Source organism: Taudactylus pleione, unplaced genomic scaffold (assembly GCF_031769625.1).
Source record: "Taudactylus pleione unplaced genomic scaffold, aTauple2 ptg000304l, whole genome shotgun sequence".
Classification (NCBI taxonomy): Eukaryota; Metazoa; Chordata; class Amphibia; order Anura; family Myobatrachidae; genus Taudactylus; species Taudactylus pleione.
The window spans coordinates 469,019-493,083 of NW_028284705.1; the positions used below are offsets into that span (position 1 = coordinate 469,019).

Sequence of the window (24,065 nt, forward strand, 5' to 3'; positions counted from 1 at the left end):
CCATCCTGCAGTGGTCATAGTACTGGGCAGCAATGGCAGTGGGCACACCATAGTAATGTGCAGCACTGGACACACCATAGTAATGTGCAGCGCTGGGCACACCATAGTACTGGGCATGCCATAGTATTGTGCAGCACTGGGCACATCATAGTATTGTGCAGCACTGGGCACACCATAGTAGTGGGCAGCACTGGGCACACCATAGTACTGGGCAGCGCTGGGCACACCATAGTACTGGGCAGCACTGGGCACATCCTAGTACTGCGCAGCCCTGAGCACACCACCATACCACGGCTTTGGTAGGCTGTGACTCCTAGCAGCAGTGTACTAAGTTACATACATACTTTCCCAAATGCCACAATCACAGTAACTTATGCCGGGTACACACTACGCCAACGGCCCAATTAAGCGACAATCCCACAGACCGAGCGGTCAATTTTGGTAAGCACCACACTTACCAATGGGATGCTCAATCTGTCTGGCAGACATCACGACAGGGAGTGCATTTAAATTTATCCGCCCAGTTGTGATGTCAGTGTCGGCGTTTCCTGCCGGCCAGTGTATGCAGGTGGGTCGCCCGTCCATACCAGCAGATGTGCACAATGTGTCTGCAAGATATAGTGCATCTGTCATGCTGCACAGCAGACACAATATATCTTGTGTGTACACTCGAGAAAACAAACTTAATATATAGTTTGTCGGCTGTACTATCAATATATAGCATAGTGTGTACCCAGCATTACTGTGGTTCTACCTTTGTGCACTGAGGGCCTGATTCAGAGCTGAACGCTCTGACCAGAACGCTCGCTCTGAATCAGGGCCCTCCCACCTTTTTTTGGAGCGTCCTCATGGACGCTCGCATAGCTGTGGGTTACCACCCACAGCTATAGCGAGCATCCATGATGATGGTCGCGATGGTCTTGACCATCGGGCTTGCGACAGAGACCCTGCGGTAGGGTCTCGCTGCCGCAATCCCTGGAGTGATTTTGGCTCTATCAGAGCCAAAATCACTCCCACTGACATCACTAGTGATGTCAGTGGGGCCGGCTTGAGACGGTAGGCGTTCCCATGGGAACGCCTCCGTCTGGCAGCCACGCCCCCGGCACGCCCACCAAAGGGGGCGTGCTGTCAATCAACATCGACAGCACGCCCCTTTGGTGCGAGACCCGGAACGATGGCGTCCGCATGCGCAGTGGGGGAACATCGACCCGCTTGCGAGCATACTGCCGCTCACGAGCGGGTCTGAATGACCCCCTGAGAGTAATCGGGGATGGGGCAGTATGTGATAATGTGAGGTGGACCTTGGAGGGGCTGTCAGGTACGTATTGTACGTACTGTATATTGCTTCCTATATGTGATATCGGTCACTGGAATAGTCTGTCAATCAGGACTGGTAGGTGATGTATTTGACTATAACTCTTAAGGCACACATCCACTAGACCAGAGGTTCCCGAAGTCCGCTGTTACAGTCCAGGTATTAAGGATATCCATGCTTGAGTCCATATGGTTAAATGAAATTGACTGAGGTACTAATTAAGTCACCTGTGCTCAAGCATGGATAACCTTAAAATGTGGACTGTAATGGCGGCTTTGGGAACCTCTGCACTAGACGATTTATCTGAACGATATCGTTATCGTTCATAAATCGTTGGCAAATCGCTTGCAAAAATGTCTTAAACGACCAGCGATGCGCGCTCCTATCGACCAGCGATGCGACATCTATTGTCGGGCAAAAAAGCTGAACAACCTGACGATATTGTCAGATTCAGCATGTCTGCAGATGATTGATTGTGCCTACACTGAGCGGCAGCACCATTACAATGTGACGATAAACTCAGGATCAGCATGTCTGCAGATGATTGCGCCTACACTGAGCGGCAGCACCATTACAATGTGACGATAAACTCAGGATCAGCATGTCTGCAGATGATTGCGCCTACACTGAGCGGCAGCACCATTACAATGTGACGATAAACTCAGGATCAGCATGTCTGCAGATGATTGCGCCTACACTGAGCGGCAGCACCATTACAATGTGACGATAAACTCAGGGTCAGCATGTCTGCAGATGATTGCGCCTACACTGAGCGGCAGCACCATTACAATGTGACGATAAACTCAGGGTCAGCATGTCTGCAGATGATTGATTGTGCCTACACTGAGCGGCAGCACCATTACAATGTGACGATAAACTCAGGGTCAGCATGTCTGCAGATTGCGCCTACACTGAGCGGCAGCACCATTACAATGTGACGATAAACTCAGGGTCAGCATGTCTGCAGATGATTGCGCCTACACTGAGCGGCAGCACCATTACAGTGTGACGATAAACTCGGGGTCAGCATGTCTGCAGATGATTGCGCCTATACTGAGTGACTGCTCATTCAGTGTAGCCACATCACAGACTGACAAACGACTGCACGGTTACAATGTCATAATCGTGCAGTCGTTTCCATATCTTTTAGTGGATTTGTGCCTTTAGACAAAAAGATTTTTCATATATTTCATTACACATTTAAATCGTATCCCCACAACTATTTTGCAATTGCAGTGCGCTGGTAGAAAAGCCCCCCAGGCTAAAGGTTTCCAGCCAGCCCCTGCTGGGCATTGTAGTGCGATTTGTTACTTGTACTGTCTCATTGTTTTGCCCTCTGTACAGCGCTGAGGACCATTTGTGGAGCCCTATAAATAAAGTTTAAAAATAATAATAATAAAAAAAAAACGAATCTACGCAGCTCAGCCGTTCACATCACTTACCGGAAACCAATTCAAGCATCACCTGACCCTTTTCCAGAACTTTTTCTAGATCTCCCGGCTTAGTCTGAATTTCTTTATTCAGATCCTGAAACAAGAAGAGTACGAAGTGAGCACCTGAGCAGACACGAGGTAATAGAGAGATCCAGCGAGTTACAGGCGGTGCGAAGGGATGATACTTATTCTGCAATAATACATCTTAGCATTATACAGTATATATATGATGTGCCAGGAAACAATTAGACAATATTAATATACTGCATGGTAATCAGTGTAATGAATCATCCTACGCTGGGTAGACCCTTGTACAACGTGCATCCAGTGCGAGCCCCGACCTACCACTTGGTCTGACATTGGTAGAGTGTGTATGATCACCTGACTTCTGCTTCCATCCAAACCTGGTCGCCTGGTCGGGTCAAAACATTTTTAAATATTCTTAAAAATCCAGAGACCTGACCGCTGATCAGCCGACCGATATAGAAGTGTGTGCCGCTGCCACTGATTTGTCCAATTCTTCTCCCGATTTCTCTCACAAGCAGCACCGCTCTTGTAAGTGGATAGAAGGCAATGCACAGATCTGTATGATCAGTATGATCTGTGCAGGCTTCGTGATGTTTAAAAGAGAAAAAATGCTTAATTCATTATGTGTTAAAATGCTGTGGTCCCCCCCCCCCAAATCAGTAACCAACCCCAGACTTCTGAGCCTGGGCCGGTATTGGAAATTATGGGGGAAAACCTGCGTGTGGTTCCCCCTATTCTCCAATAACCAGCACCAGGCTGAACCAGCCGGGGTCTAACTCTGTAGCAGGGAGACACACAGCATGCAGTCCACCTGCCATAACGTTAACCAGCCCCAAAATGGTCAGTCCAGGGCTGGAATCCCTTGGAAAGCCGAGACCGCCCAGGTATACCTCTTAGCAGGATGACATGTGTATATATATGTACTGGTATGTGGTATGATAAGGGCACCTCTTAGCACAGTGACACGTGTATGTATAATGTACTGGTATGTAGTATGATAAGGCCCCTCTTTGCACAGTGACACGTGTATGTATAATGTACGGTGACACGTGTATGTATAATGTACTGGTATGTAGTATGATAAGGCCGCCTCTTACCACAGTGACACGTGTATGTATAATGTACTGGTATGTAGTATGATAAGGTCGCTTCTTAGCACGGTGACACGTGTATGTATAATGTACTGGTATGTAGTATGATAATGCCCCTCTTAGCACGGTGACACGTGTATGTATAATGTACTGGTATGTAGTATGATAATGCCCCTCTTAGCACGGTGACACGTGTATGTATAATGTACTGGTATGTAGTATGATAAGGCCCCTCTTAGCACGGTGACACGTGTATGTATAATGTACTGGTATGTAGTATGGTAAGGCCCCTCTTAGCACGGTGACATGTGTATGTATAATGTACTGGTATGTAGTATGATAAGGCCCCTGTTAGCACGGTGACACGTGTATGTATAATGTACTGGTATGTAGTATGGTAAGGCCCCTCTTAGCACGGTGACATGTGTATGTATAATGTACTGGTATGTAGTATGATAAGGGCGCCTCTTAGCACGGTGACACTTGTATGTATAATGTACTGGTATGTAGTATGGTAAGGCCCCTCTTAGCACGGTGACACGTGTATGTATAAGTGACACGTGTATGTATAATGTACTGGTATGTAGTATGGTAAGGCCCCTCTTAGCACGGTGACACGTGTATGTATAATGTACTGGTATGTAGTATGATAAGGTCGCCTCTTAGCACGGTGACACGTTTATGTATAAATAATGTACTGGTATGTAGTATGATAAGGCCCCTCTTAGCATGGTGACATGGGTATGTATAATGTACTGGTATGTAGTATGATAAGGCCCCTCTTAGCACGGTGACACGTGTATGTATAACGTACTGGTATGTAGTATGATAAGGTCGCCTCTTAGCACGGTTACACTTGTATGTATAATGTACTGGTATGTAGTATGATAAGGCCCCTCTTAGCACGGTGACATGGGTATGTATAATGTACTGGCATGTAGTATGATAAGGGCCCCTCTTAGCACGGTGACACGTGTATGTATAATGTACTGGTATGTAGTATGATTAGGCCCCTCTTAGCACGGTGACACGTGTATGTATAATGTACTGGTATGTAGTATGATAAGGGTGCCTCTTAGCACGGTGACACGTGTATGTATATTGTACTGGTATGTAGTATGATAAGGCCGCCTCTTAGCACGGTGACACAGGTATGTATAATGTACTGGTATGTAGTATGATAAGGCCCCTCTTAGCACGGTGACACGTGTATGTATAATGTACTGGTATGTAGTATGATATGGTCGCCTCTTAGCACGGTGACACTTATATGTATAATGTACTGGTATGTACTATGATACGGTCGCCTCTTAGCACGGTGACACTTGTATGTATAATGTACTAGTATGTACTATGATAAGGTCGCCTCTTAGCACGGTGACACGTGTATGTATAATATAATGTACTATGATAAGGCCCTCTTAGCATGGTGACACGTGTATGTATAATGTACTGGTATGTAGTATGATAAGGCCCCTCTTAGCACGGTGACACGGGTATGTATAATGTACTGGTATGTAGTATGATAAGGCCCCTGTTAGCACGGTGACACGTGTATGTATAATGTACTGGTATGTAGTATGATGAGGTCGCCTCTTAGCACGGTGACACGTGTATGTATAATGTACTGGTATGTAGTATGATGAGGTCGCCTCTTAGCACGGTGACACGTGTATGTATAATGTACTGGTATGTAGTATGATGAGGTCGCCTCTTAGCACGGTGACACGTGTATGTATGGTATACAGGTATATAGTAATGCAGGTTGTACCTGTGCTTCTTTCTGGGTGTCTTTAATTTGGTACATGGACCTGTTCGTTCGCCAAAGCTCTGCCAGCTGTCTCTCGGTTGCACTCATCCAGTCCTGGAAAGCATCCAGCAATTCTTGGAAGTTCTGTGCGGCGGGGGCGATCCGCTCCAAATGCCGGTGCCTGTAACAGGAGTGGGACAGCGGGGTTCATATATGTCACACTCAGGGGTAAGTGAAGCAGGTTTGGGCTATGGAGAAACGGGTAAGTGATTGAGATAGACCTTCAGGTTCGGATCCTGTAGGATCACCTTGTGGACTATGATAGACGACACCTGTAGGTACTATGTGGATCAGGCAGATGGAATACTGGAGATAGGAGTCTCATGAGCTGTGGCTCATTATACCCACCTCTCGTCCGCCCGATGAAGCAGACTGTCCCAGCGATCCTGCAGCTCTGAGAGGAGGCTTCTCTGTTCCCTCTGCTCTGCTCCCTCTATGGGGAGGGGATGACATACTGAGCTCTTCCCCTGAAACACTCGCTCTATCCGGGGCCTCCTCTCCTGCAACAACCTCTGGAGAAGCTGCAAGTAGAAGATGTCCAAGGTCACATGAAGAGACACGTCACACACCCAACACTCATCCTAATGGTGGAGACCAGATCCCCAGAGCTTCTCATTAATGCCCAAATCCTGTCACTAACCAGGGGTCTCAGGACCTGATTCAGAGGAGCTCGCAAAAAGCGAGTGCTTGCTCTGAATCAGGGCGGGCGCTTGGTTTTTAAGTTGTGGCCTCTTGGCCGCTCGCATAGCTGTGGGTTACCACCCACAGCTTATGCGTGCGGCCATGATGATGGTAACGATGGTCAAGACCATGGCGACCATCGGGCTTTCGACAAGACCCTTGTGGTAGGGTCTCGTGGCTGCAAGCTCCAGAGAGCTTTCGGCTCTAATAGAACCGGAAGCTCTCTCAGTGACATCACTGGTGATGTCAGTGAGGCCGCCCACAAACGGCAGGCGTTCGCTTGGGAATTCCTCTGGGGTCGAGCTGTAGTTCGACAGCTGTTTGCGCTCGCTCCGGGGCTCGTGCACGCGTTGTGCGCACGCTGTGCGTGCGCACTGGCCCACCATCGACCCAGTTGCGAGCGCACAGCGCTTGCGACCGGGTCTGAATCAGGCCCTCATTCAGAGGTGGTCGCAAGGAGCAATCGCTCTCTCTGAATGAGGGCGGCCGCTTTTTATTTTTAGTGCGGCCTCCTGGTTGCTAGCTAAGCTGTGGGTTAGCGATCGACCAGGGTGATGGTAGCGATGATCAAGACCATCGCGACTATCGGGGCTTGCGACGAGACCCTAAGGTTGGGTCTCGGCAACCGCAAGCCCCAGGGAGCTTTCTGCTCTGATCGAGCAGGAAACTCCCCACTGACATGATGTCAGTGCGGCCGCCCACAAAACGGCAAGCGTTCCGTCAGGAACACCTCCGTTTGTGTAGTCACCTCCACCCCCCCGGCCCGCCTACAAAACGGCGAATGTTGATCGACAGCGGGCCCTTTTGTAGTGAGTGCGCCGGAGCGAGAGAGTTTCTCTCTCGCTCCGGGGCTTGCGCACGCGCAGTGCGGCTGTTGCGCATGCGCAGGGCCTTAACATCGACCCGGTTGCAAGCGCTCAGCGCTTGCTACCGTGTCTGAATGAGGTCCTCAGTCCTGAGCGGCTGAAGTGTAATAAGTGGTGAGACGCAACTGCACGTACTGAGATACGCTGCGCATTCTGCTGTTATTACACCATCCATCCATAATACTGTCCTTATAATGATTGGATAATAAACATATAACATTTATACTGACGGGATTTAATATAATAATGTAATATACCAGCCTATAACAGATGCTGTTCCATACTGTACATGTCTATTTACAGCTTTCCATAAGGGACTGGTATTCATAATAATGCATATACAGTCTAATGCATCTCTGTCTGTCCACTCTCTGGGCCTGGTTCATTATCGATCGCAACTGCGATTACGCACGCAATCCGACGATAGTTGCATTCTGCGTATGTATTGCAGTGCGCATGTGTGAATACTCCACTGCGCAGACCATCGCAGAGTGATTGACAGGAAGTGACCATTTGGGGTTGGCAAAACGTAGGCTTGCCAATGCGTTTGAACGCCGTGACAGCACTGCGATGTCATACGCAGATTGGGCTCTCACTGTGTGTGATGAGGTTAGTAATTCCTGAGTAAGGTCAGAGCCTGTGTAAGTGTGTGTGAGGATGTGATGGTATTCCATGTTACTGATGGTCTCTCAGTCTTGTGTAGTCACTGTGTGTGATGAGGTTAGTAATTCCTGAGTAAGGTCAGAGCCTGTGTAAGTGTGTGTGAGGATGTGATGGTACTCCATGTTACTGATGGTCTCTCAGTCTTGTGTACTCACTGCGTGTGATGAGGTTAGTGATTCCTGAGTAAGGTCAGAGCCTGTGTAAGTGTGTGTGAGGCTGTGATGGTACTCCATGTTACTGATGGTGTCTCAGTCTTGTGTAATCACTGTGTGTGATGAGGTTAGTCATTCCTCAGTAAGGTCAGAGCCTGTGTAAGTGTGTGTGAGGATGTGATGGTACTCCATGTTACTGATGTTTTCTCAGTCTTGTGTAATCACTGTGTGTGATGAGGTTAGTAATTCCTGAGTAAGGTCAGAGCCTGTGTAAGTGTGTGTGAGGCTGTGATGGTACTCCATGTTACTGATGTTTTCTCAGTCTTGTGTAATCACTGCGTGTGATGAGGTTAGTAATTCCTGAGTAAGGTCAGAGCCTGTGTAAGTGTGTGTGAGGATGTGATGGTACTCCATGTTACTGATGTTTTCTCAGTCTTGTGTAATCACTGTGTGTGATGAGGATAGTAATTCCTGAGTAAGGTCAGAGCCTGTGTAAGTGTGTGTGAGGATGTGATGGTACTCCATGTTACTGATGGTCTCTCAGTCTTGTGTAATCACTGTGTGTGATGAGGTTAGTAATTCCTGAGTAAGGTCAGAGCCTGTGTAAGTGTGTGTGAGGCTGTGATGGTACTCCATGTTACCGATGGTCTCTCAGTCTTGTGTAATCACTGCGTGTGATGAGGTTAGTAATTCCTGAGTAAGGTCAGAGCCTGTGTAAGTGTGTGTGAGGCTGTGATGGTACTCCATGTTACTGATGGTCTCTCAGTCTTGTGTAATCACTGTGTGTTATGAGGTTAGTGATTCCTGAGTAAGGTCAGAGCCTGTGTAAGTGTGTGTGAGGCTGTGATGGTACTCCATGTTACTGATGTTTTCTCAGTCTTGTGTAATCACTGTGTGTGATGAGGTTAGTAATTCCTGAGTAAGGTCAGAGCCTGTGTAAGTGTGTGTGAGGATGTGATGGTACTCCATGTTACTGATGGTTTCTCAGTCTTGTGTAATCACTGCGTGTGATGAGGTTAGTAATTCCTGAGTAAGGTCAGAGCCTGTGTAAGTGTGTGTGGTGATGTGATGGTACTCCATGTTACCGATGGTTTCTCAGTCTTGTGTAGTCACTGTGTGTGATGAGGTTAGTAATTCCTGAGTAAGGTCAGAGCCTGTGTAAGTGTGTGTGAGGATGTGATGGTACTCCATGTTACTGATGGTCTCAGTCTTGTGTAATCACTGTGTGTGATGAGGTTAGTAATTCCTGAGTAAGGTCAGAGCCTGTGTAAGTGTGTGTGAGGCTGTGATGGTACTCCATGTTACTGATGGTTTCTCAGTCTTGTGTAATTACTGTGTGTGATGAGGTTAGTAATTCCTGAGTAAGGTCAGAGCCTGTGTAAGTGTGTGTGAGGCTGTGATGGTACTCCATGTTACTGATGGTATCTCAGTCTTGTGTAGTCACTGTGTATGATGAGGTTAGTAATTCCTGAGTAAGGTCAGAGCCTGTGTAAGTGTGTGTGAGGCTGTGATGGTACTCCATGTTACTGATGGTTTCTCAGTCTTGTGTAGTCACTGTGTGTGATGAGGTTAGTAATTCCTGAGTAAGGTCAGAGCCTGTGTAAGTGTAAGTGAGGATGTGATGGTACTCCATGTTACTGATGGTATCTCAGCCTTCTGTAATCACTGTGTGTGATGAGGTTAGTAATTCTTGAGTAAGGTCAGAGCCTGTGTAAGTGTAAGTGAGGATGTGATGGTACTCCATGTTACTGATGGTCTCTCAGTCTTGTGTAGTCACTGCATGTGATGAGGTTAGTAATTCCTGAGTAAGGTCAGAGCCTGTGTAAGTGTGTGTGAGGTTGTGATGGTACTCCATGTTACTGATGGTCTCTCAGTCTTGTGTAATCACTGTGTGTGATGAGGTTAGTAATTCCTGAGTAATGTCAGAGCCTGTGTAAGTGTGTGTGAGGCTGTGATGGTACTCCATGTTACTGATGGTCTCTCAGTCTTGTGTAATCACTGTGTGTGATGAGGTTAGTAATTCCTGTGTAAGTGTGTGTGAGGCTGTGATGGTACTCCATGTTACCGATGGTCTCTCAGTCTTGTGTAATCACTGCGTGTGATGAGGTTAGTAATTCCTGAGTAAGGTCAGAGCCTGTGTAAGTGTGTGTGAGGCTGTGATAGTACTCCATGTTACTGATGGTGTCTCAGTCTTGTGTAATCACTGCGTGTGATGAGGTTAGTAATTCCTGAGTAAGGTCAGAGCCTGTGTAAGTGTGTGTGAGGCTGTGATGGTACTCCATGTTACTGATGGTCTCTCAGTCTTGTGTACTCACTGCGTGTGATGAGGTTAGTGATTCCTGAGTAAGGTCAGAGCCTGTGTAAGTGTGTGTGAGGCTGTGATGGTACTCCATGTTACTGATGTTTTCTCAGTCTTGTGTAATCACTGTGTGTGATGAGGTTAGTAATTCCTGAGTAAGGTCAGAGCCTGTGTAAGTGTGTGTGAGGATGTGATGGTACTCCATGTTACTGATGGTCTCTCAGTCTTGTGTAATCACTGTGTGTGATGAGGTTAGTAATTCCTGAGTAAGGTCAGAGCCTGTGTAAGTGTGTGTGAGGCTGTGATGGTACTCCATGTTACTGATGGTTTCTCAGTCTTGTGTAATCACTGCGTGTGATGAGGTTAGTAATTCCTGAGTAAGGTCAGAGCCTGTGTAAGTGTGTGTGAGGATGTGATGGTACTCCATGTTACTGATGGTCTCAGTCTTGTGTAATCACTGTGTGTGATGAGGTTAGTAATTCCTGAGTAAGGTCAGAGCCTGTGTAAGTGTGTGTGAGGCTGTGATGGTACTCCATGTTACTGATGGTTTCTCAGTCTTGTGTAATTACTGTGTGTGATGAGGTTAGTAATTCCTGAGTAAGGTCAGAGCCTGTGTAAGTGTGTGTGAGGCTGTGATGGTACTCCATGTTACTGATGGTATCTCAGTCTTGTGTAGTCACTGTGTATGATGAGGTTAGTAATTCCTGAGTAAGGTCAGAGCCTGTGTAAGTGTGTGTGAGGATGTGATGGTACTCCATGTTACTGATGGTATCTCATTCTTGTGTAATCACTGCGTGTGATGAGGTTAGTAATTCCTGAGTAAGGTCAGAGCCTGTGTAAGTGTGTGTGAGGCTGTGATGGTACTCCATGTTACCGATGGTTTCTCAGTCTTGTGTAATCACTGCGTGTGATGAGGTTATTAATTTCTGAGTAAGGTCAGAGCCTGTGTAAGTGTGTGTGAGGATGTGATGGTACTCCATGTTACTGATGGTGTCTCAGTCTTGTGTAGTCACTGTATGTGATGAGGTTAGTAATTCCTGAGTAAGGTCAGAGCCTCTGTAAGTGTGTGTGAGGATGTGATGGTACTCCATGTTACTGATGTTTTCTCAGTCTTGTGTACTCACTGTGTGTGATGAGGTTAGTAATTTCTGAGTAAGGTCAGAGCCTGTGTAAGTGTGTGTGAGGATGTGATGGTACTCCATGTTACTGATGGTATCTCAGTCTTGTGTAGTCACTGTATGTGATGAGGTTAGTAATTCCTGAGTAAGGTCAGAGCCTGTGTAAGTGTGTGTGAGGCTGTGATGGTACTCCATGTTACTGATGGTGTCTTAGTCTTGTGTAGTCACTGCGTGTGATGAGGTTAGTAATTCCTGAGTAAGGTCAGAGCCTGTGTAAGTGTGTGTGAGGATGTGATGGTACTCCATGTTACTGATGTTTTCTCAGTCTTGTGTACTCACTGTGTGTGATGAGGTTAGTAATTTCTGAGTAAGGTCAGAGCCTGTGTAAGTGTGTGTGAGGATGTGATGGTACTCCATGTTACTGATGGTGTCTTAGTCTTGTGTAGTCACTGCGTGTGATGAGGTTAGTAATTCCTGAGTAAGGTCAGAGCCTGTGTAAGTGTGTGTGAGGCTGTGATGGTACTCCATGTTACTGATGGTCTCTCAGTCTTGTTTGGTCACTGTGTGTGATGAGGTTAGTAATTCCTGAGTAAGGTCAGAGCCTGTGTAAGTGTGTGTGAGGCTGTGATGGTACTCCATGTTACCGAATGTCAGTGTGACTGTACGCACGTCTTAGTAGCACACAGGTGGGAATACGCACTGTGAATGTGAATAGATTGCAGGTGTAATGTCAGTGTGACTGTACGCACGTCCTGACACATACACATAGCAACTCCCCACTGTATTCTGTACACAAGAGCAGCCTCCACCACCATCAGCAATTACACCTGCTGTACCTGCTGGTACTTGTGGTTCTCCAAGTACCAGCATGCGGTGGAGACTTTCTGGGTCCTATAGCCACCCCCCCCCCCTTAACAGACAATATTAGTTTAATTCTATTTGTTACAACTATTAATCCCGTACTCACTGCCCAGAGGTGCCGGGGATAGCTCCAGGCTCCAGCCTTGGCCTGGGGTTACCTGGAGAGGGGTGGACCCCTTTATTGGGAGTGTTCCCACTTCCCCAGGAATCCCCAGCCTGGGCTGACTAGTGTGGGATACTGAATGTTTTGGCAGGGGGGCCCCATGAAGTGTGCCTTACATTACACCACAGCTAGTAAGAGCCCAGTGCTGGTTGTTGAAAATATGGGGGACCCCTACGTCTTTTCTCCCCGTATTTTCACAACCAGGACTAGTTCACACAGCCCGGTGCTGGTTTTGGGTGGGGGGGACCCCATATCATTGTTTTTCTTTATTTTAACTCATACACATAGGGCCTGATTCAGACCCGGACGCTATTTTAGGACGGTCGTTCCAAAAAAGGGGCCGGCTATTTTAATTGAGCGCTCGCTCTTTGCTGTTTGTTGACGCCTCTATGTCTGAGCGAGCGAATGAAAAATGCGCTCGCTATTTTGTAAAGACGCCCCTTTGCCGTTCGCATCATACGTCATCTCCGGTATTTATTAGATTAATCGGGAACATCAAAAGGCATCTGAACTGCTCGCAGTGCTTGTGGTAGGATTTCCTTACCGCTATCACTGCAAGCAGTTCAGGCTAAAATACAACCAAGTGACGTGGTCGATGACGCTCCTTTACTAATTATGCACTCCCATTAAACGCCCTTTTGACCATTAGGCACGCCTGTGTTCGGATCTCCACTCCCCGTTTTCAAGCACCTTCCCCTGTTACCACCCACAAACGCCTCCTTCTGTCACTCAAATTAGCAGTCCCTCGCTGTTTTGCGAGCGCACGATTTCCGACCGCAATGACTGGTTTGCGCATGCGCATTTTACGACCCATGCGCAGTTGTGCGAACATGGCTCAGAGCGAACGAGTGTCCGCTTACGAGCGGCTCTGAATCAGGCCCATAATACACAACAAACCTGCTAAAATCACCAGAATTAAGCAGGTCTGTTATTTTAGGGTGTTGTGTTCAATTTTGTGTTCGATTTATATTAGAATATTAGTAAATCAGGGGATCCTATATTGGTGTATGTAAAAGTACCAATGTTTAGACAATATTCTATTTTAAAAGGGATTCAGTTTTATATTCAAATTCACATTCGATTTTGCATATAGTAAATCTCTGATGCTCAAAATCGAATGCAAAATCACCCAAAATCGAACTTTGGTAAATATATCCCCTGGAATGTATTATGGAGCTTTGCCCTGGCAGCTAAATCCTCGGTACAGACCGCTCGCACATGTGCAGTCAGCCGACTGCGCACGTGAGGTAGTGTGGAAGGGTCACAAATGAGAAGTGAAGTGATTGAATTAGTGATCATGTCACTTCTAACAACACAGGGATGGTGCCATCGGATCTATTGGTGCCATCGGAGCCATCGGTGCTATCGGAGCTATTGGTGCAATCGGAGCCCCTGACCCTGATGTGTTTGTAATAAACTTGGGTGAAATGGAATTTCTTATTGCAGAAGTAAGCGGTTATAAAACGATAAATAATATTGGGTCTAAAAGCAGATAATTAATAAATATGCCCCTATGTACTGTTGTGGATCTGGCAGGCAGTACCAGCTGTCCCCAGAGTCCATACTAGGTGCCAGGAGAAGACAGGGCTATGAGGGAGGGTGCTGGGTTATCCCTGGTATGGGCATTTGTTTGGCTATGCCCTGTCCTGTAGGTCCAGCTAAGGTTCCCCTGATTTATTTACTCATTCTATGGACCGTGCTCCATCTTCAGTCTATGTTTCCCTGCTCCCATGCTGCCCCCACAGGGGTGTCCACATCCAAAGTGGTCAGGATAACCAAGAATAGACCAACATCCTAACACCATAATGCTATATACCGATACCTATATATTGGTTGTTTATCTTTCTTACCCTTGGAGATGACATAGAGCTGGTCTGTGAATATATCTGTATGCGGTACTGGAGCAAAGTAGATCTGTGTCATAACCAGGGGTTGCAAATAAAACCGTCTCTGCCTATAATAAATACTAACCTGATAATCACAGAAAAAGGTAAAGCTAAGTACTGAGTAAAAGACGCAGAGAGGCCAGAAAATAAGTAAGACATGTGAAGGTAGAGATGACACTAATCCCCCACTAGACCATCGCACACTTGTATGTTAGGGCATATTCTTTTCTCCCTGTAGTAGAGCAGGCTCTGTGCAATACCGAATAGGGATCCTGCTCCCTATTGTAACCTCACAGAATGCAGCCATTGTGACATAAGAGCGACCCTTGGACATACCTCGTACGTTTCTCCCCAGAATTCCACCCTCTGAAGAAGGGTGCACAGGGAGGAGGTGCTGTAACCATTGCAACCGGCCAGAAATGCCCCCACAGCTCATCTCACCTTCTGTTCCTGGAGTTGGGCCTTCACCACTTTAGCCTCGGAGGATGGAGGCTTCTGGGCCTCTGTCAGTTCCTCCATTTCACACACCCAGCTGCGTACGGTGTCCAGGTTGTCCGCTGGTTCTGGCAGAGCGAGGGCGTGCTGGGACACCTGGGAAAAGAGAGATGCTAAGCGGGATACAGACATAAGTGTTATTACTGGGGCATGTTATTACTGTGTGTTATTACTGGGGCATGTTATTACTGGGGCATGTTATTACTGTGTGTTATTACTGGGGCATGTTATTACTGTGTGTTATTACCGGGGCATGTTATTACTGTGTGCTATTACCGGGGCATGTTATTACTGTGTGCTATTACTGGGGCATGTTATTACTGTGTGCTATTACTGGGGCATGTTATTACTGTGTGTTATTACTGGGGCATGTTATTGCTGTGTGTTATTACTGGGGCATGTTATTACTGTGTGTTATTACTGGGGCATGTTATTACTGTGTGCTATTACTGGGGCATGTTATTACTGTGTGCTATTACTGGGGCATGTTATTACTGTGTGCTATTACTGGGGCATGTTATTACTGTGTGTTATTACTGGGGCATGTTATTACTGTGTGTTATTACCGGGGCATGTTATTACTGTGTGTTATTACCGGGGCATGTTATTACTGTGTGCTATTATTGGGGCATGTTATTACTGTGTGCTATTACTGGGGCATGTTATTACTGTGTGTTATTACTGGGGCATGTTATTGCTGTGTGTTATTACTGGGGCATGTTATTACTGTGTGTTATTACTGGGGCATGTTATTACTGCGTGTTATTATTGGGGCATGTTATTACTGCATGTTATTATTGGGGCATGTTATTACTGCATGTTATTGTGTGTTATTGCTGTGTGTTATTACTGGGGCATGTTATTACTGAGTGCTATTACTGGGGCATGTTATTACTGTGTGTTATTACTGGGGCATGTTATTGTTGTGTGTTATTACTGGGGCATGTTATTACTGAAGAACGTTATTTACTGTGTGTTATTATTGGGGCATGTTATTACTGCATGTTGTTATTGCTCCATGTTATTACTGGGGCATGTTATTTACTGTGTGTTATTATTGGGGCATGTTATTACTGCATGTTATTGGGGCATGTTACTATTGGGGCATGTTATTACTGCATGTTATTATTGGGGCATGTTATTACTGCATGTTGTTATTGTGTGTTATTGCTGCATGTTATTACTGGGGCATGTTATTACTGCATGTTATTATTGGGGCATGTTATTACTGCATGTTATTATTGGGGCATGTTATTACTGCATGTTATTGGGGCATGTTATTATTGGGGCATGTTATTACTGCATGTTATTATTGGGGCATGTTATTACTGCATGTTGTTATTGTGTGTTATTGCTGCATGTTATTACTGGGGCATGTTATTACTGCATGTTATTATTGGGGCATGTTATTACTGCATGTTATTATTGGGGCATGTTATTACTGCATGTTGTTACTGTGTGTTATTGCTGCATGTTATTATTGGGGCATGTTATTACTGCATGTTATTATTGGGGCACGTTATCACTGCATGTTATTATTGGGGCATGTTATTACTGCATGTTATTATTGGGGCATGTTATTACTGCGTGTTATTACTGGGGCATGTTGTTACTGTGTGTTATTACTGCATGTTATTATTGGGGCATTTTATTGCTGCATGTTATTATTGGGGCATGTTATTACTGCATGTTGTTATTGTGTGTTATTGCTGCATGTTATTATTGTGGCATGTTATTACTGCATGTTGTTATTGTGTGTTATTGCTGAATGTTATTATTGGGGCATGTTATTACTGCATGTTATTATTGGGGCATGTTATTACTGCATGTTGTTATTGTGTGTTATTGCTGCATGTTATTACTGGGGCATGTTATTACTGCATGTTGTTACTGTGTGTTATTGCTGCATGTTATTATTGGGGCATGTTATTACTGCATGTTATTATTGGGGCATGTTATTACTGCATGTTATTATTGGGGCATGTTATTACTGCATGTTGTTATTGTGTGTTATTGCTGCATGTTATTATTGGGGCATGTTATTACTCCATGTTATTATTGGGGCATGTTATTACTGCATGTTGTTATTGTGTGTTATTGCTGCATGTTATTATTGGGGCATGTTATTACTGCATGTTATTATTGGGGCATGTTATTATTGGGGCATGTTATTACTGCATGTTGTTATTGTGTGTTATTGCTGCATGTTATTATTGGGGCATGTTATTACTCCATGTTATTATTGGGGCATGTTATTACTGCATGTTGTTATTGTGTGTTATTGCTGCATGTTATTATTGGGGCATGTTATTACTGCATGTTATTATTGGGGCATGTTATTACTGCATGTTGTTATTGTGTGTTATTACTGCATGTTATTATTGGGGCATGTTATTACTGCATGTTATTATTGGGGCATGTTATTACTGCATGTTGTTACCATGTGTTATTGCTGCATGTTATTATTGGGGCATGTTGTTATTGTGTGTTATTGCTGCATGTTATTACTGGGGCATGTTATTACTGCATGTTGTTACTGTGTGTTATTGCTGCGTGTTATTACTGCATGTTATTACTGCATGTTATTATTGGGGCATGTTATTACTGCATGTTATTATTGGGGCATGTTATTACTGCATGTTGTTACTGTGTGTTATTATTGGGGCATGTTATTACTGCATGTTGTTACTGTGTGTTATTACTGCATGTTATTATTGGGGAATGTTATTACTGCATGTTGTTATTGTGTGTTATTGCTGCATGTTATTACTGGGGCATGTTATTACTGCATGTTATTATTGGGGCATGTTATTACTGCATGTTATTATTGGGGCATGTTATTACTGCATGTTATTATTGGGGCATGTTATTACTGCATGTTGTTACTGTGTGTTATTGCTGCATGTTATTATTGGGGCATGTTATTACTGCATGTTGTTATTGTGTGTTATTGCTGCATGTTATTATTGGGGCATGTTATTACTGCATGTTGTTACTGTGTGTTATTGCTGCATGTTATTATTGGGGCATGTTATTACTGCATGTTGTTACTGTGTGTTATTGCTGCATGTTATTACTGGGGCATGTTATTTACTGTGTGTTATTATTGGGGCATGTTATTACTGCATGTTATTATTGGGGCATGTTATTACTGCATGTTGTTATTGTGTGTTATTGCTGCATGTTATTACTGGGGCATGTTATTACTGCATGTTATTATTGGGGCATGTTATTACTGCATGTTGTTATTGTGTGTTATTGCTGCATGTTATTACTGGGGCATGTTATTACTGCATGTTATTATTGGGGCATGTTATTACTGCATGTTATTATTGGGGCATGTTATTACTGCATGTTGTTACTGTGATTTATTGCTGCATGTTATTATTGGGGCATGTTATTACTGCATGTTGTTATTGTGTGTTATTGCTGCATGTTATTACTGGGGCATGTTATTATTGGGGCATGTTATTACTGCATGTTGTTACAGTGTGTTATTGCTGCATGTTATTATTGGGGCATGTTATTACTGCATGTTATTATTGGGGCATGTTATTACTGCATGTTGTTATTGTATGTTATTGCTGCATGTTATTACTGCATGTTATTATTGGGGCATTTTATTACTGCATGTTGTTATTGTGTGTTATTGCTGCATGTTATTATTGGGGCATGTTATTACTGCATGTTGTTACTGTGTGTTATTGCTGCATGTTATTACTGCATGTTGTTATTGTGTGTTATTGCTGCATGTTATTACTGGGGCATGTTATTACTGCATGTTGTTATTGTGTGTTATTGCTGCATGTTATTATTGGGGCATGTTATTACTGCATGTTATTATTGGGGCATGTTATTACTGCATGTTATTACTGCATGTTGTTATTGTGTGTTATTGCTGCATGTTATTACTGGGGCATGTTATTACTGCATGTTATTATTGTGGCATGTTATTACTGCATGTTGTTACTGTGTGTTATTGCTGCATGTTATTATTGGGGCATGTTATTACTGCATGTTATTATTGGGGCATGTTATTACTGCATGTTGTTATTGTGTGTTATTGCTGCATGTTATTATTGGGGCATGTTATTACTGCATGTTATTACTGGGGCATGTTATTGCTGCATGTTATTATTGGGGCATGTTATTACTGCATGTTATTATTGGGGCATGTTATTACTGCATGTTGTTACTGTGTGTTATTATTGGGGCATGTTATTACTGCATGTTGTTACTGTGTGTTATTATTGGGGCATGTTATTACTGCATGTTGTTACTGTGTGTTATTATTGGGGCATGTTATTACTGCATGTTGTTACTGTGTGTTATTGCTGCATGTTATTATTGGGGCATGTTATTACTGCATGTTGTTACTGTGTGTTATTATTGGGGCATGTTATTACTGCATGTTGTTACTGTGTGTTATTGCTGCATGTTATTATTGGGGCATGTTATTACTGCATGTTATTATTGGGGCATGTTATTACTGCATGTTGTTATTGTGTGTTATTGCTGCATGTTATTATTGGGGCATGTTATTACTTCATGTTGTTACTGTGTGTTATTGCTGCATGTTGTTATTGTATGTTATTGCTGCATGTTATTATTGTGGCATGTTATTACTGCATGTTGTTACTGTGTGTTATTACTGGGGCATGTTACTACTGCATGTTGTTACTGTGTGTTATTGCTGCCTGTTATTACTGGGGTATGTTATTACTGCATGTTGTTATTGTGTGTTATTACTGGGGCATGTTATTACTGGGGCATGTTATTACTGCATGTTGTTATTGTGTGTTATTGCTGCATGTTATTATTGGGGCATGTTATTACTGCATGTTGTTATTGTGTGTTATTGCTGCATGTTGTTACTGTGTGTTATTGCTGCATGTTGTTACTGTATGTTATTGCTGCATGTTGTTACTGCATGTTGTTACTGTGTGTTATTACTGCATGTTATTGTGTGTTACTGCATGTTGTTATTGGGGCATGTTATTACTGCATGTTGTTACTGTGTGTTATTGCTGCATGTTGTTATTGGGGCATGTTATTACTGCATGTTGTTACTGTGTGTTATTGCTGCATGTTGTTATTGGGGCATGTTATTACTGCATGTTATTGCTGTGTGTTATTACTGGGGCATGTTATTACTGAAGAACGTTATTTACTGTGTGTTATTACTGGGGCATGTTATTACTGCATGTTGTTATTGTGTGTTATTGCTGCATGTTATTACTGGGGCATGTTATTACTGCATGTTGTTATTGTGTGTTACTGCTGCATGTTGTTATTGGGGCATGTTATTACTGCATGTTATTGCTGTGTATTATTACTGGGGCATGTTATTACTGAAGAACGTTATTTACTGTGTGTTATTACTGGGGCATGTTATTACTGCATGTTGTTATTGTGTGTTATTGCTGCATGTTATTACTGGGGCATGTTATTACTGCATGTTGTTATTGTGTGTTACTGCTGCATGTTGTTATTGGGGCATGTTATTACTGCATGTTATTGCTGTGTGTTATTACTGGGGCATGTTATTACTGAAGAACGTTATTTACTGTGTGTTATTACTGGCGCATGTTATTACTGAAGAACGTTATTTACTGTGTGTTATTATTGGGGCATGCTATTACTGCATGTTGTTATTGTGTGTTATTGCTGCATGTTATTATTGGGGCATGTTATTACTGGGGCATGTTATTACTGCATGTTGTTATTGTGTGTTATTGCTGCATGTTATTATTGGGCATGTTATTACTGCATGTTGTTATTGTGTGTTATTATTGAAGCATGTTATTACTGCATGTTATTACTGCATGTTGTTATTGTGTGTTATTATTGAAGCATGTTATTACTGCATGTTGTTATTGTGTGTTATTACTGCATGTTGTTATTGTGTGTTATTACTGCATGTTGTTATTGTGTGTTATTACTGAGGTATGTTATTATTGAAGCATGTTATTACTGCATGTTGTTATTGGGGCATGTTATTACTGAGGTATGTTATTATTGAAGCATGTTATTACTGCATGTTGTTATTGTGTGTTATTACTGCATGTTGTTATTGTTTGTTATTGCTGCATGTTGTTATTGTGTGTTATTTACTGTGTGTTATTATTGGGGCATGTTATTACTGCATGTTGTTATTGTGTGTTATTTACTGTGTGTTATTATTGGGACATGTTATTACTGCATGTTGTTATTGTGTGTTATTGCTGCATGTTGTTATTGTGTGTTATTACTGCATGTTATTATTGGGGCATGTTATTACTGCATGTTGTTATTGTGTGTTATTACTGAAGCATGTTATTGCTGTGTGTTAGTATTGGGGCATGTTATTACTGAAGAACGTTATTTACTGTGTGTTATTACTGGGGCATGTTATTACTGTGTGTTATTATTGGGGCATGTTATTACTGCATGTTATTGTTTGTTATTGCTGCATGTTATTATTGGGGCATGTTATTACTGCATGTTGTTATTGTGTGTTATTGCTGCATGTTATTATTGGGGCATGTTATTACTGCATGTTGTTATTGTGTGTTATTGCTGCATGTTATTATTGGGCATGTTATTACTGCATGTTGTTATTGTGTGTTATTACTGAGGTATGTTATTATTGAAGCATGTTATTACTGCATGTTGTTATTGGGGCATGTTATTACTGCATGTTGTTATTGTGTGTTATTACTGCATGTTGTTATTGTGTGTTATTACTGCATGTTATTATTGGGGCATGTTATTACTGCATGTTGTTATTGTGTGTTATTACTGAAGCATGTTATTGCTGTGTGTTAGTATTGGGGCATGTTATTACTGAAGAACGTTATTTACTGTGTGTTATTACTGGGGCATGTTATTACTGTGTGTTATTACTGGGGCATGTTATTACTGCATGTTATTGTGTGTTACTGCTGCATGTTATTATTGGGGCATGTTATTACTGCATGTTGTTACTGTGTGTTATTGCTGCATGTTATTACTGCATGTTGTTATTGTGTGTTATTGCTGTGTGCTAGTATTGGGGCATGTTATTACTGAAGAACATTATTTACTGTGTGTTATTATTGGGGCATGTTATTACTGCATGTTGTTATTGTGTGTTATTACTGAAGCATGTTATTGCTGTGTGTTAGTATTGGGGCATGTTATTACTGAGGAACGTTATTTACTGTGTGTTATTATTGGGGCATGTTATTACTGCATGTTATTGTGTGTTATTGCTGCATGTTATTACTGGGGCATGTTTTTGGTGTGTGTTATTACTACTAGGGCTTGTTATTGCTGCATGTTATTTCTGAGGGATGTTATTAATGCATGTTCTCACTGTTATTACTAGGATTGTTATTACTGTGTGTTATCACTTGCATGTATTACTGTGTGTAAATTTATTATTTTATTATTTCTGGGAGTCTCCCTGACAATCAGGGAGAGTTGGGAAGTATGCAATTTATAGAGGATAAGACGGCATGATAGGACACTGACCGTCTTGCTGAATGAGTCCCATTGTCCCATCCGGTACTGAGTCTCTGTCTGGACCTCCCGACTGCTCTGGACCTGTGGAAACACATATAGGCCTCATATGTGATATATTCCACACACATAATACAAAGAAAGCAGATTGGCAGTCGTTATCCCGCCCCATGTAAAAGAACACATACAGTCAGGTGCATAAATATTGGGACAGTGACAGAATTTTCATATTTTGGCCTCTATTCACCACCACAATGGCTTTGAAATGAAACAAACAAGATGCGCTTTACCTGCAGACTTTCAGGTTTAATTTGAGGGTAATTACATCCAAATCAGGTGAACGGTGTAGGAATTACATCGGTTTCTATATGTGCCTCCCACTTTTTAAAGGGCCAAGAGTAATGGGACTATCAACTCAAAAGCTATTTCATGGACAGGTGTGGGCTATTCCCTCGTTATTTCATTATCAATTAAGCAGGTAAAAGGTCTGGAGTTGATTCTAGGTGTGACATTTGCATTTGGAATCAGTTGCTGTCGACTCTCAATATGAGATCCAAAGAGCTGTCACCATCAGTGAAGCCATCATTAGGCTGAGAAATCAAAACAAACCCATCAGAGAGATAGCAAAAACATTAGGTGTGGTCAAATCAACTGTTTGGAACATTCTTAAAAGGAAAGAACGCACCGGAGAGCTCAGCAACACCAAAAGACCCGGAAGACCACGGAAAACAACTGTGGTGGATGACAGAAGAATTATTTCCCTGGTGAAGTAAAACCCCTTCACAACAGTTGGCCAAATCAAGAACACTCTCCAGGAGGTAGGGGTATATGTGTCAAAGTCAACAATCAAGAGAAGATTTCACAAGAGTGAATATAGAGGGTTCACCACAAGATGTAAACCATTGGTGAGCCTCAAAAACAGGAAGACCAGATTAAAGTTTGCCAAACAACATCTTAAAAAGCCATTACAGTTCTGGAACAAAGATCAACTTGTACCAGAGTGATGGGAAGAGAAGAGTATGGAGAAGGAAAGGAACTGCTCATGATCCAAAACATACCACCTCATCAGTGAAGCATGGTGGTGGTAGTGTCATGGCATGGGCATGTATGGCTGCCAATGGAACTGGTTCCCTTGTATTTATTGATGATGTGACTGCTGACAAAAGCAGCAGAATGAATTCTGAAGTGTTTCGGGCAATATTATATGCTCATATTCAGTCTAATGCTTCAGAACTCATTGGACGGTGCTTCACAGTGCAGATGGACAATGACCCGAAGCATACTGCAAAAGCAACCAAAGAGTTTTTTAAGTCTAAAAAGTGGAATGTTATGCAATGGCCAAGTCAATCCCTTGACCTGAATCCGATTGAGCATGCATTTCACTTGATGAAGACAAAACTGAAGGGAAAATGCCCCAAGAACAAGCAGGAACTGAAGACATTTGCAGTAGAGGCCTGGCAGAGCATCACCAGGGATGAAACCCAGCGTCTGGTGATGTCTATGCGTTCCAGACTTCAGGCTGTAATTGCCTGCAAAGGATTTGCAACAAAGTATTAAAAAGTGAAAGTTAGATTTAGGATTGTTCAGTTTGTCCCATTACTTTTGGCCCCTTAAAAAGTGGGAGGCACATATAGAAACCGTTGTAATTCCTACACCGTTCACCTGATTTGGACGTAATTACCCTCAAATTAAATCTGAAAGTCTGCAGTTAAAGCACATCTTG

General features: G+C 43.2%; 1 protein-coding gene across 1 annotated transcript in view; it reads right to left on the reverse strand.

Moving 5' to 3' along the window:
• The window catches only part of LOC148511581 (microtubule-actin cross-linking factor 1, isoforms 6/7-like), a 255,456-nt gene that overhangs the window by 196,816 nt on the left and 34,575 nt on the right, over positions 1–24,065 (reverse strand). Inside the window, exons 3-7 of the mRNA XM_088442060.1 lie at positions 22,355–22,426; positions 14,807–14,956; positions 6,025–6,197; positions 5,638–5,797; positions 2,758–2,842 (exon numbers count right to left, since the gene is read on the reverse strand). Coding sequence (XP_088298186.1) covers positions 2,758–2,842; positions 5,638–5,797; positions 6,025–6,197; positions 14,807–14,956; positions 22,355–22,426 — 640 coding nt within the window. The remainder of the gene's footprint in view (positions 1–2,757; positions 2,843–5,637; positions 5,798–6,024; positions 6,198–14,806; positions 14,957–22,354; positions 22,427–24,065) is intronic.